Below are 14,321 nucleotides of genomic sequence, written 5' to 3' on the forward strand. Positions count from 1 at the left end.
ACACCCCCTTCCTTCAAGCTTTTTTGTTTGTAAAAGCTCTTTTACCAATGACTCCACTAAGAGATAATCCCTGATCCACAAGGGGAAAAATCCCTACACTATGTGCCTTGGGTGCCTTTTCCCCAAAGAACAGAGTCCCCCCTAGATTTGCTTCCCACTTCCAACCACTAACTAACTGCACCCCCTCACCTTATATATCCTCAGTCTCAAGCACAAGCACCTTGAGGGCAGGACATCGATTAAGAGGGTACTACACTCTTCTGCATGTTTTATGTCAACTTTATTTATGTTACTTTACATTTTTACTCAGTTTTTCTATCAATTTTCACTACTTGTATAACATTTTACTTCAGAAATAATGCTTATTGTAGCAAATGACAATGTTTAAAGAGCATTTTGGACTTTATAAAAACACAATCCCGCAGCAGCTGCTTGCTTTTGGACTGTCTCTCTCTACTTAAAACTCCACTCAGAGCTCACTGAACTGGGAAGAGGTGTGTCCCAAGTCTAGATCATTCAACTGTGTGTTCTGAACAAAGCTGAACAGCTTGGGAACAAATTACAAATGTGTTGTCAGCAGACGCTAGGGCTCCACCTTAACCACTTAAGGACCGCCTAACGACGATATACGTCGGTAGAATGGCACAGCTGGGCACAAGCACGTACCTGTACATCCTCTTTAAGTGCCCAGCCGTGGGTCGTGGGCGCACCCCGGTCCGAAGCTCCGTGACCGCGGCCGCGGGACCCGCGGACCCGTTCGCCGCCAGAGTCCCGCGATCGGTCACAGGAGCTGAAGAACTGGGAGAGGTGTGTGTAAACACACCTTCCCTGTTCTTCACAGTGGCACTGTCATTGATCGTCTGTTCCCTGGTATAGGGAAAGGCGATCAATGATGTCACACGTCCAGTCCTGCCCCTACAGTTAAAAAGTATAAATTGTACATTACAATATGTATGTTTCCTGAACAGAAATCAACTGGCTTGTGTGAAAAGGGCATCTACATTAATAATCAGGGCACATATTACCAGTGTCCTGATTACCAGTGCTGCCAATCAGTGCCCACCAGTCCTGTCAATCAATGCCCATCAGTGCCTTCTCATCAGTGTCACCTATCAGGGCTGCCTATCAGTGCCCATCAGTACTGCTTATCAGTGTCCACCAGTGCCACCTCATCAGTGTCCATCAGTGCAGCCTATCAGTGCCCATCAGTGCAGCCTTATCAGTGCACATTAGTGAAGGAGAAGCATTACTTTACATTACATTATTAGTTTAGCAACGTTTTATAACAAACTATGGAAAAAAATATTTTTTCAAAATGTTCGATCTATTTTCATTTATATTTATATTATTCAAGAAATAAAAGACCCAGTGGTGGTTAAATACCACCAAAAGAAAGCTCTATCTGTGTCAAAAAGATAACAATTTCATAGGCGTACAGTGTTGCATGACCGTGCAATTGTCATTCAAAGTGTGACAGCGCTGAAAGCTGAAAATTGACCTGGGCAGGAAGGGAATAAAAGTGCCCCGTAGGCAGGTGGTTAAGAGTGAATTTCTATAGTCACATAATTGGTGTAATGGAGATAAACAAAAAGTAACATTCTTCAGTGCTCTAATGAGATAGAAATAAATTAAATGAATATAATAGTGGACCTTTTTTTCTTGCCTTCAGATTTCCTCTCCTGGACTGCCACCATCCCAACCTATATGGAATTCCTCCTATCTGTTTCAGGGAAGAGATGGGGTGACCCTCTTCAGTGAAGGAGCAGCACTAGTCCTGGAATATTACCCTGTCACTTCCGGTAAATCTGATGTGCTACTATTTAATGTACCGTATTTATCGGCGTATACCGCGCACTTTTTTGCCCTGAAAATTAGGGCAAATCGTGGGTGCGCAATATACGCCGATACCCGCTTCCTGCGCCGAGTTTGAACCACTGCGCCGGCATATACCGAGTGCAGTACACTCGGGTATAGTCGGGCAGGCTCGGCTCCTCTCGCGGTCATGTCCTGTGCGAGAGGAGCCGAGCCTGCCCGACTATACCCGAGTGTACTGCGCTCGGTATATGCCGGCGCAGTGGTTCAAACTCATCGCGGGAAGCGGGGATCGAGCGGGGAGGACACCACGATGGCGCAGAAGGACGCCGGACCCGACAAGGAGGACACCACCGAAGCCGCAGACGGACGCCGGACCCGACAAGGCCGCCGATGGACGCCGCGCAAGACACCAAAACTGTAAGTACTAAAATGTTTTTTTTTACAGGAATGCGGGTCCACATTAGGGGTGCGCGCTATATTTCGGAGCGCGCAATACCCCGATAAATACGGTATACTAAAGAAAGCTTGAAAATTGCACACAAATATAAATAATTGTTGATAAAAAGGTTGTGTGCGCATTGGAACGCTCATATACAAGATGACACTCTGACATATATTGGGGCTTACAACACCCCTGTTACTATTAAGCCTTGTACACATGATCCAACTTTATAGCCATAATTGTCTGGTGGACGTGTTGTGACGGATAATACAACCGTGTGTATGCTCCATCCGACAATTATTGGCAGAATTAACGACAACAAAAGTTGGCTGTTCATGCTCAACAATTGTTAGGCAATAAATCTTTTACGTCGGTTTATCCGATCATGTGTACGCAAGTCTGTCCAACTAAAATCCAAAGTACAAACACTCATGCTCGGAACCAATGCTAAACATCAGACAACAATAGCAGAAGTTGCCCAAAGGGTGGCGGTAAAGAGCTAAAAAAAACACATGGTTTGGTGAATGTTGGCTGAAAATGTTGGGCTGTGTGTATGCAGAACAAGTTCACAGCCAACGCCCTTCGTGTGTACTAGGGTTGTCCCGATACCACTTTTTTAGGACCGAGTACAAGTACCGATACTTTTTTTCAAGTAGTCGCCGATACCGAATACCGATACTTTTTTTTAATGTCATGTGACCGTTTTCAAACCACAATACAGACCAAAGATATTTTCTTTAGAATTATGAAGAACTGGTACATCATGGTTTGGGGCTGTTTTTTAGCATACGGTACTGGAAAACTACATATCATTGAAGGAGTGATCACTGTCAGTGCAGCTCATCGGTGCCAGTGCCCAAAAGTGCAGCTAGCCAGTGCCACCTATCAGTGCAGATCAGTGCCCATTAGTGCATCAGTGCAGGGAGGCAGCTTATTAGTGCATCTCATCAGTGCCACCCAATCAATGCCAGTGCCACCTATCAGTGCCATCCATTTATGAGTGCCATTCAATCAATGCCAGTGCCACCTATCAGTGCCATCCAATGGTGCCATCCAATTTGTGTTCGATGTCACAAAAAAAAAAAAAAGTATTCTATTTTGGTATCGGGAGTATTTGCGGGAGTACGAGTACTGGCGCAAATACTCGGTATCGGTCCCGATACCGATACTGGTATCGGTATCTGGACAACCCTAGTGTGTACGAGGCTTTAGTCATTGGTGTTAGGTTGTGCCCTTTGTAGCTACAAAATTTTAAAAATGGAAAAAAAAAATTCCGTGGACAATTTTTGAGGGCCTGTTTACACCATATGTATTGGCCTGCACTTGCCTAACACAGTCACAAAGTATAGACATGGCAATTTGCCTTCAGTCCTATATGAGTTCACTTCACACCACTGCACTGCAGTGTATAAGGATACATGAAATGTTACTTTGTGATATTTCAATATAATAAAAAACAATGCAATGTGTCTTTTAAGACGTAGCCACGTGTGTTAAAGAGCCATAAAGGAAAACTGGAATGGTTCTAAATCAATTTTATTGTTGTTTTTCATTTTCTAATCTGATACGTATTACCATTTTTAGTGTATACAGTATATACACATTTTGTGGGGTTACAAATAAACATTTAATACATGACTAAATATTTTCTGACCACTGTGGCTAAGCTAAAGAGACAGCACAGCAAATGTAGCTTCAGGCTGGCCCTATCTGACCTAAACTTCAAACTGAATCGCCCTATAGGGACAAATTCTGTTAAGAGTGTAAGTTTCAGACTGAGCTGTTGATCTCCGTAAACAACATCAGGTGGTAGGGGGAAACATGCTAAAACCAATATACACTCCATATAATACTTAAAGCGGTCCTCCACCCTAAAGTGGAGTCCCGCTGATCGGAACCCTCCCCCCCTCCGGTGTCACATTTGACACCTTTCAGGGGGGAGGGGGGTGCAGACACCTGTCTAAAGACAGGTATTTGCACCCACTTCCGGCCACACGATACGGGCGAAAGACGGGCATTCCGTCACATCCCGTCTGTCGCCCGTTGTGTGCTGGGAACACTCGGCTCCCAGCACACAGCGTGTGAGCCAATCGGCGGGCGCAGCGCGACTCGCGCATGCGCCGTAGGGAACCGGGCAGTGAAGCCGCAGTGCTTCACTTCCTGGTTCCCTCAGCGTGGATGGCGGGGGGAGCAGCAGAGTGACGAGCGATCGCTCGTGCTCTGCTGCGATCGGCGCTGGACTCCAGGACAGGTAAGTGTCCTAATATTAAAAGTCAGCAGCTGCAGTATTTGTAGCTGCTGACTTTTAATATTTTGTTCCCATGGCACATCCGCTTTAAAGCGGATGTTCACCCTAAAAAACATCTATATACCATTACATCCAGCATACTTCCGACATCTACAGTATGCTGGTTTTTTTTTGCCGTACATACCGTTTTATTGTTATTTTCCCCCGGCTTCTGGGTTCTGGCTCCCGCGGGAGTGGGCGTTCCTATTCAGAGGTTAGATGATTTACGTCTGGTGAAAAACTTCCCCTGGCGCATAAGGCGCAGCACCAGTTTTCCGTAACTAGCCGACCTGTGAGTCGGCTCTATATGGCGCCTGTGCAGTCAGCTCTACACGGCGGGCGCAGGCGCCGTATAGCGCCGTATAGAGCCGACTCGCAGGTCGGCTAGTTACGGAAAACTGGTGACGCGCCTTATGTGACAGGGGAAGTTTTTGACCAGACGTCAATCATCTAACCTCTGAATAGGAACGCCCACTCCCGCGGGAGCCAGAACCTGGAAGCCGGGGGGAAAATAACAATAAAACGGTATGTACGGCAACAAAAAAAAAACCCAGCATACTGTAGATGTCGGAAGTATGCTGGATGCAGTGGTACAGTGGGGATCGAAAGTTTGGGCACCCCAGGTAAAAATTTGTATTAATGTGCATAACGAAGCCAAGGAAAGATGGAAAAATCTCCAAAAGGCATCAAATTACAGATTAGACATTCTTATAATATGTCAAAAAAAAGTTAGACTTTATTTCCATCATTTACACTTTCAAAATTACAGAAAACAAAAAAATGGCATCTGCAAAAGTTTGGGTACCCTGCAGAGTTAATATCTTGTACTGCCCCCTTTGGCAAGTATCACAGCTTGTAAACGCTTTTTGTAGCCAGCCAAGAGTCTTTCAATTCTTGTTTGAGGTATCTTTGCCCATTCTTCCTTACAAAAGTCTTCCAGTTCTTTGAGATTTCTGGGCTGTCTGTCACGCACTGCTCTTTTAAGGTCTATCCATAGATTTTCAATTATGTTGAGGTCAGGAGATTGTGAAGGCCATGGCAAAACCTTCAGTTTACGCCTCTTGATTTAATCCCCCGTGGATTTTGAGGTGTGTTTAGGATCATTATCCATTTGTAGAAGCCATCCTCTCTTTAACTTCAGCTTTTTCACAGATGGCATCAAGTTACCATCCAAAATTTGGTGAAATTTTATTGAATCCATTTTTCCTTCTACTCGTGAAATGTTTCCTGTGTCACTGTACCCCCATGCTTAACAGTCAGACAGAGGTTCTTTTCATTAAATTCTGTGCCCTTTCTTCTCCAAACATACCTTTGCTCATTCCGGACAAAAAGTTCTATTTTAACCTCATCGGTCCACAGAACTTGTTTCCAAAATGCATCAGGCTTGTCTGTATGTTCATTTGCACAGTTCAAACGCTGATTTTTGTGGTGAGGATGTAGGTTTTCTTCTGATTCTGACTCTTCCATGAAGACCATATTTGTACAAGTATCTCTTTATAGTGGAATAGTGTACCACAACTCCAGTGTCTACCAGATCTTTCTGGAGGGATCATGCAGTCAAATGTGGGTTTTGAATTGCTTTTCTCACAATCCTGCGAGCTGTTGTGTGTGATATTTTTCTTGGTCTTCCAGATCTTACTTTAACTTCCACTGTTCCTGATGACTGCCATTTCTTAATTACATTCCAACCAGAGGATATTGACATCTGAAAATGCTTTGCTATCTTCTTATAGCCTTCTCCAGCTTTGTGAGCGTCAACTATTTTCAGTTTCAGTTTTCTAGACAACTGCTTAGAAGAACCCATGGTGCTGATTGTTGGGGCAAGGTCAGATGAGTCTGGGCATTTAAAACCTTTGAGATTCACATCACCTGGTCTTCCCAGACGATGATTAAGAACAATCCATGACACTGGCAGGTCTCAGCTTTGCAAAGGGGGCAGTGCATGCTATAAATTCTGCAGGGTACCCAAACTTTTGCAGATGCCATTTTTTTGTTTTCTGTAATTTTGAAAGTGTAAATGATGGAAATAAAGTCTAACTTTTTTTGACATATTATAAGAATGTCGAATCTGTAATTTGATGCCTTTTGGAGATTTTTCCATCTTTCCTTGGCTTCGTTATGCACATTAATACAAATTTTTACCTGGGGTGCCCAAACTTTCGATCCCCACTGTATATAATTGTTTTAGGGTGAACCTCCGCTTTAAAGTGGAGTTTCCATCCCAAATTTTTTTTTTCATTATTGTGCTCATTAGACCTAAAAAAGAAAAACATTTTTTACTCATCTGGAAATTCCTGTTGCTATGCGGTCCCACGATATCTGCCTTTGGAATCACCTAGGATGCTGACATCATCTCCCTCTAATGCTCCTGGGAAATGTGTGTCATCATTTCCCAGGATGCAGTGCGCTACCCAATTATCACTCCCCATCCAAGACTTCCAGGAAGTAAGTGCCCGTGGGCTTCACAATGGGCACAAGCAAAATGAAAACGGTGTGGACATAGTTTATAAAACTATATTTTTTGAATAACTATGCGGAGCGGCGGTGGATTGTAAAATAGTAAGTGACCGGATTTATATTATAAACATGCATGATGAAAGGACATACATTTAAAAATTGCTAATTGTGGTTGGAACCCCGCTTTAATAATTTTTGGATGATGTTACTGCTGTAATGCTTCAATAAATTTTTTCTATGGAGAAGCTGTTGAGTTGCCAGCCTGTACTTTCTATGGATCACTTGTGAGCTTAATTAGCCAGAGTACCGACTACTCTACACACCAACTATACTATATAGCAGTAGAGCTTGAGTTAGTTTTCCTCTTGCTAAATTATAGCATTACCTTTACAAACCAGAAGGCATTTACATATCCTCACTTGCAGCACAAAACCCATTCCTTTTTGCCCCTTTCAGCCATCTGTACATCCAACATAACAGGTGTATAGTAACCACATACACTCACCGCGCACTTTATTAGGTAAACCATGCTAGTATCGGGTTGGACCCCCTTTCACCTTCAGAACTGCCTTAGGCTGGGTTCACACCTATGCGAATTGAATGCACATTCCCCTGCATCCAATTCGCATAGCAGGGGAATGTGATTGGCTCTCTATGGAGCCGGTTCACACATCTCCGCAGCAGGCCTGGTGCGTTTTGCAGGAAAAACGTGTGCCTTTTGTGGTCTGTTTTAGGTCCGAATTCAGACCAATATTCGGGCTGAAATCGGACCTGAAACGGTGAACCAAAATGCGCTGGACCCCTGCTGTGCAGCGGATCCGTCTTAGGTGTGAATCCAGCCTTAATTCTTCATGGCATAGATGCAACAAGGTCTTAAAAGCATTCCTCAGAGATTTTGGTCCATATAGACATGACAGCATCACACAGTTGCTGCAGATTTGTCAGTTGCACATTTATGATATGAATCTCCCATTCCACCACATCCCAAAGGTGCTCCATTGGATTGAGATCTGGTGACTGTGGAGGCCATTGAAGTACAGTGATCTCATTGTCATGTTCAAGAAACCAGTGGTGAGATGATTTGAGCTTTGTGACATTATCCCCCACACCATTACACCACCACCACCAGCCCAAACCATTGATACAAGGCAGGATGGATCCATGCTTTCATGATTACGCCAAATTCTGACCCTACCAGCTGAATGTCGCAAGTCAATTCAAGATGCATCAGACCAGGCAATATTTTTCCAATCTTCTATTGTCCAATTTTGTTGAGCCTGTGTGAATTGTAGCCTCAGTTTCCTGCTCTTAGCTGACAGGAGTGGCAACCGGTGTGGTCTTCTGCTGCTGTAGCTTATCTGCTTCAAGCTTCAATGTGTTGTGCATTCAGAGATGGTATTCTGTATACTTTGGCTATAAGGAGTGGTTATTTGAGTTACGGTTGCCTTTCTGTCATCTTGAACCAGTTTGCCCATTCTCCTCTGACCTCTGACAGCAACAAGGCATTTTCCTCCACACAACTGCCGCTCACTGGATATTTTCTCCTTTGTACCATTCTCTGTAAACCCTAGAGATGGTTGCGCATGAAAATCCCAGTAGATCAGCAGTTTTTTAAATACTCAGACCAGCCCATCTGGCACCAACAATCATGCAACGATCAAAGTCATTAAATCCCCTTTCTTCCCCATTCTGATGCTCAGTTTGGACTTCAACAAGTCGTCTTCACCACGTATAGATGCCTAAATGCACTGAGTTGCTGCCATGTGATTGGCCGATTAGCAGATTGTGTTATCAAGCAATTGAACAAATGTACCTAATAAAGTGACCAATGAGTGTATAGCCAAATGCATACAGCTGTTTTAGGCTTCTTAACCTCCGTGGCGGTATGATTATTTCAGAAAAAAGGTGCTGAAAGCGGTACCATTATTTGCAAGGAAATTTGGCGTTTTATACTGTAGGTCTGTAATTCTTAGGAATAACTCACTTAAATCTGACCAAACAAGAGTCTAGTAGGCATCCCGGGTATGAATTTTTTTTAAAAACAAAATTATAAATTATAATATAATAAATAATTATAAATAATTATAACAAATAATAATAATCTAATAATAATAAAAATTATTCAATAATGTAATCTCAAAAACTCAAAATCACTGAAATTTGCTCAATTGCATAATTGTCGCTGTCATTACTTTTATTTTTTTATGACGAATTTCCCCACAAATCTCTATCGCTCAATTCTGCAAGTGATTATAATTTATTATCGCTGTTTTCTAGCTGCTTTAAAACCATTTTTGACATAAAGGGACACTTTTGGTTGCTATGGACAATCTACAGTTTGCAGTCAGAAAGAACAGTTTTTATTATATAAAAGTACATGTAGGCCACTGGGCAGACCACTAGGGACAAGGGGGGGGGGGGTGTGTATTTTTTACATACAGTACTGTAATCTATAAGATTACAGTATGCTGTATGTAAGGTGTTTGTTTACCTTTTTGAATTTGGCGCCGTTCTCCGCTCCCGTGTGTCGTAACGTCGCAGGGAACGGAGATCGGCGGCACACAGAGGCTCTGTGTGAATCGAGCGAGGACCCGCTCGCTCACACAGCGCGGTAGCATCGCTGGATCCAGGGACAAGGTAAGTAAACCAAGCCTATGGATGCTGCGAGGCGATCCCGAGTCAGACTCGGGGTTACCGATCCTAGCAAAAAAATCTCACCCTGAGTCAGACTCGGGAACACCGCTCAGAAGGTTAAAGGGTTTGTAAAGGAAATTTTTTTTTATCTTAATAGCTTCCTTTACCTTAACCCCCCTGGCGGTATTCGGGGTGAGATTTTCATACCAAAAGCGGTAACCCCGAGTCAGACTCAGGCTCGCCTCGCTGCAACAGCAGACAAAGTTACTTACCTTGTCCCTGGATCCAGCGATGCCACCACGCTGTGTGAGCGAGCGGGACCTCGCTCGATTCACACAGTGTCCTCCTGTGCCGCCGATCTCCGTTCCCTGCGACGTTACGACGCACGGGAGCGGAGAACGGCGCCAAATTCAAAATGGTAAACAAACACCTTACATACAGTATACTGTAATCTTATAGATTACAGTACTGTATGTAAAAAATACACACCCCCTTGTCCCTAGTGGTCTGCCCAGTGTCCTACATGTACTTTTATATAATAAAAACTGTTCTTTATGACTGCAAACTGTAGATTGTCCATAGCAACCAAAAGTGTCCCTTTATGTCAAAAATGGTTTTAGAGCAGCTAGAAAACAGCGATAATAAATTATAATCACTTGCAGAATTGTGCGATAGCGATTTGTGGGGAAATTCGTCATAAAAAAATAAAAGTAATGACAGCGACAATTCTGCAACTGAGCAAATTTCGGTGATTTTGAGTTGATTACATTATTGAATAATTTTTATTAGAATTATATTATTACTTGTTATAATTATTTATAATTATTTATTATATTAGAATTTATAATTTTGTTTTTAAAAAAATGTCATACCCGGGATGCCTACTAGACTCTTGTTTGGTCAGATTTAAGTGAGTTATTCCTAAGAATTACAGGCCTACAGTATAAAACGCCAAATTTCCTTGCAAATAATGGTACCACTTTCAGCACCTTTTTTCTGAAATAATCATACCGCCAGGGAGGTTAATGCAGTGCTGTTTTCATGTCCTCATTGTTCGTTTTTGCTCTCAAGTTGCTGTAATTCTTCTCTGATCTCCACACTTCCTGGTTGTCTGTTTCCTGATGACCACAGTACTGGGAGCTTTCTCTCTGTGGTCACTAATCAAGGAGGTGTGATTACTTTGTGTCTAAAACCCTTCAGCACCAATCAGTTTAGTTTTCCAAACCATCACTGCCCTGTATTGGCTCTATGGCTCTGTACATCACAAAAGCAGGAAACAACAGCAAAAACGAAACTAAACTGCAGGCACATTATATGATTGGTTTTATCTATTTTTAATTGTTTTTAAAAGGAATCAGTTAACTATTATGTCTCTATACCCTGTAAACAGTCATTTCAGCAAAAAAAATGTTTTCCTTTACAACTCCTTTAAGATTTTGCTGACCTCTGGGGGTTCAATGCTTGGTAAAAAGGGTGTGTTAATGATCTCAGACACTTTTATGTAACTGCATGGTGCTTACTACAAGATCTATTAGCTAGAGGTCAGGTAGTGTCCTGCCATAGTTTACGGCTGTCACTATGTGCTTAAAGAAAACTGTTAATTATTCGAATAATGGCCACAGCAGGAAATGGACAAAGAATTCCATTCATGGATGCCATCTCTAGAATTATATGTCTTGGAAAGTCTTTTAATACACCGTATGATGCTTAACAATGATTATTCGGGGATCAGTAAAATCAGCGTATTAATATGAAATGCCGATTGTCTGCGCTGAATACAAACAAATGTTTGAAGGAAGCAGCTTAAGGCTTTTAGTCGGTTGTTGGAGAAATAAAAGACACTTTTAGTTATTCATTAGGCATGCCTGGAAACCAATATACAGTCGCACAGTGAAATGGAAGGATAATTAAAGGTCATCCTTAAATAACCTCATTACAGATAAATCAATCAGTGTCCATAAAGATGCATTCCCGGTCACAAGGTTAATAGCCGCACTAACAAAGAGATGGAGAAATTAAAAAAAATACACTTTTTGCATAACTCAAGATATTTTAATCACATCTTTCCTTTATTTAGAATCCAGACGTGTTCCGTGGCATCTTTCTCATTATTGTGGCTTCTCGGTTATCCCTTTGGACACAGAGATCTATCACAAGTTGATGACGGGCAATAGTAACAATGCTCTCACTTTAACTAGTGTGCCGATACAGGTAAGTCTGGGTGAAATCTGTGAAATGGTCAACGGCCTGTCAGTGTTAAAAGGTGTTTGTTATTGAACTTGGTGCTGTTAACGAAGATTCACCCTATTTGGCAAGTAGATCAATTGCATCTGATATTAACCACTTAAGCCCCGGACCATATTGCTGCCTAAAGACCCAAGGGGTTTTTACAGTTCGGGACTGCGTCGCTTTAACAGACAATTGCGGGTCGTGCGACGTGGCTCCCAAACAAAATTGGCGTCCTTTTTTCCCCACAAATAGAGCTTTCTTTTGGTGGTATTTGATCACCTCTGCGGTTTTAATTTTTTGCGTTTACAAAATAGGGGATAGTTTTTTTGCATTTTTATTTTTTTTATTCTTTTTTACTACTAATGGCGGCGATCAGCGATTTTTTTCGTGACTGCGACATTATGGCGGACACTTCGGACAATTTTGACACATTTTTGGGACCATTGTCATTTTCACAGCAAAAAATGCATTTAAATTGCATTCTTTATTGTGAAAATGACAGTTGCAGTTTGGGAGTTAAACACAGGGGGCGCTGTAACATTTAGGGATCACTGTGTGTGTGTTTACTAGTGTAGGGGGGTGTGGCTGTAGGAATGACATCATCGATCGGCTCTCCCCTATAAAGGGGATCACCCGATCGATGCGCCGCCACAGTGAAGCACGGGGAAGCCGTGTTTACACACGGCTCTCCCCGTTCTTCAGCTCCGGGGAGCGATCGCGACGGAGCGGCTAAAAACAAATAGCCGCGCCGTCGTCCCGGATCGCTCCCCGAGTGGACCCGACCTCCGCATGTACCGGGGGGGGTCCCGATCGGACCCCCCACCCACGTCTAGCAGAGGACGTACAGGTATATGTACCTGTCCGTGCCATTCTGCTGACGTATATGTACATGAGGAGGTCGGGAAGTGGTTAAGGCCCCTTTCACACTGGGGCGGGAGCCACGGTGGCGGTATAGTGCCGCTAAAAATAGCGGCACTATACCGTCGGATTTGCCGCGGGATTCGGTCACTAGTGGTGCAGTATTAACCCCCGCTAGCGGCCGATAAAGGGTTAATTCTGCCCGCAATGCGCCTCTGCAGAAGCGAATTGCGGGCGGTATTGCAGCGGTTTCCCATTGTTTTAAATGGGAAGGAGCGGTGAAGGAGCGGTATACATACCGCTCCTCTCACCGCTCCAAAGATGCTGCTGACAGGAGATTTTTTTCTCTCCCGCTAGTGCATCACCTCAGTGTGAAAGCCCTCCGGCTTTCACATTGAGTATGCAGTGCAGGAGTTTTTCAGGCGGTATAGCAGCGCTATTTTTAGCGCTGTACCGCCTGAAAAACTCCTCAGTGTGAAAGGGGTCTTACACGTAAGTGGAGCAAGTTGCATAGTTAGTCAGGTTGAAAAAAGACACAAGTCCATCCAGTTCAACCATAAATAAAAAATATCATACAATCCCATATACCCAATTCTATACCCACAGTTGATCCAGAGGAAGGCGAAAAACCCCAGCAGAGGATGATTCAATTTGCTACAGCAGGGGGAAAAATTCCTTCCTGAGCCCCCGAGAGGCAATCGAATTTTCCCTGGATCAAATTTACCAATAAATGTTAGTACCCAATTATATTATGCACATTTAGGAAAATATCCAGGCCTTTCTTAACCACTTAAGATCCGGACCAATATGCAGGTAAAAGACCAGGCCCCTTTTTGCGATTCGGCACTGCGTCGCTTTAACTGAAAATTGCACGGTCGTGTGACGTGGCTCCCAAACAAAATTTGCGTCCTTTTTTTCCCACAAATAGAGCTTTCTTTTGGTGGTATTTGATCACCTTTGCGGTTTTTATTTTTTGCGCTATAAACAAAATAAGAACGACAATTTTGAATAAAAAAACAATATTTTTTACTTTTTGCTATAATAAATATCCCCCAAAAATATATAAAAAAACGTTTTTTTCCCTCAGTTTAGGCCGATATGTATTCTTCTACATATTTTTGGTAAAAAAAATTGCAATAAGCGTTTATCGATTGTTTTGCGCAAAATGTATAGCGTTTACAAAATAGGGGATAGTTTTATTGCATTTTTATTAATTTTTTTTTTACTACTAATGGCGGCGGTCAGCAATTTTTTTCGTGACTGCGATATTATGGCTGACACCACGGACAATTTTGACACATTTTTGGGACCATTGTCATTTTCACAGAAAAAAATGCTATAAAAATGCATTGTTTACTGTGAAAATGACAATTGCAGTTTGGGAGTTAACCACTAGGGGGAGCTGAAGGGGTTAAGTGTAACCTCATATGTTTTTCTAACTGTAGGAGTCGGGGCTGGACGTGTGATGTCATTGATCACCTTTCCCTATATCAGGGAACAGACAATCAATGACAGCGCCACTGTGAAGAACGGGGAAGGTGGGTTTACACACACACCTCTCCCCGTTCTTCAGCTCCAGGGACTGATCGCGGGACTCCA

General features: G+C 42.9%; 1 protein-coding gene across 1 annotated transcript in view; it reads left to right on the top strand.

Annotated features, from left to right (window-relative positions):
- Positions 1-14,321, top strand: part of CCDC33 (coiled-coil domain containing 33) — a 156,609-nt gene that overhangs the window by 56,544 nt on the left and 85,744 nt on the right. Inside the window, exons 10-11 of the mRNA XM_040343016.1 lie at positions 1,670-1,799; positions 11,713-11,846. Coding sequence (XP_040198950.1) covers positions 1,670-1,799; positions 11,713-11,846 — 264 coding nt within the window. The remainder of the gene's footprint in view (positions 1-1,669; positions 1,800-11,712; positions 11,847-14,321) is intronic.

The sequence above is a fragment of the Rana temporaria genome, chromosome 3 (assembly GCF_905171775.1).
Source record: "Rana temporaria chromosome 3, aRanTem1.1, whole genome shotgun sequence".
Lineage (NCBI taxonomy): Eukaryota > Metazoa > Chordata > Amphibia > Anura > Ranidae > Rana > Rana temporaria.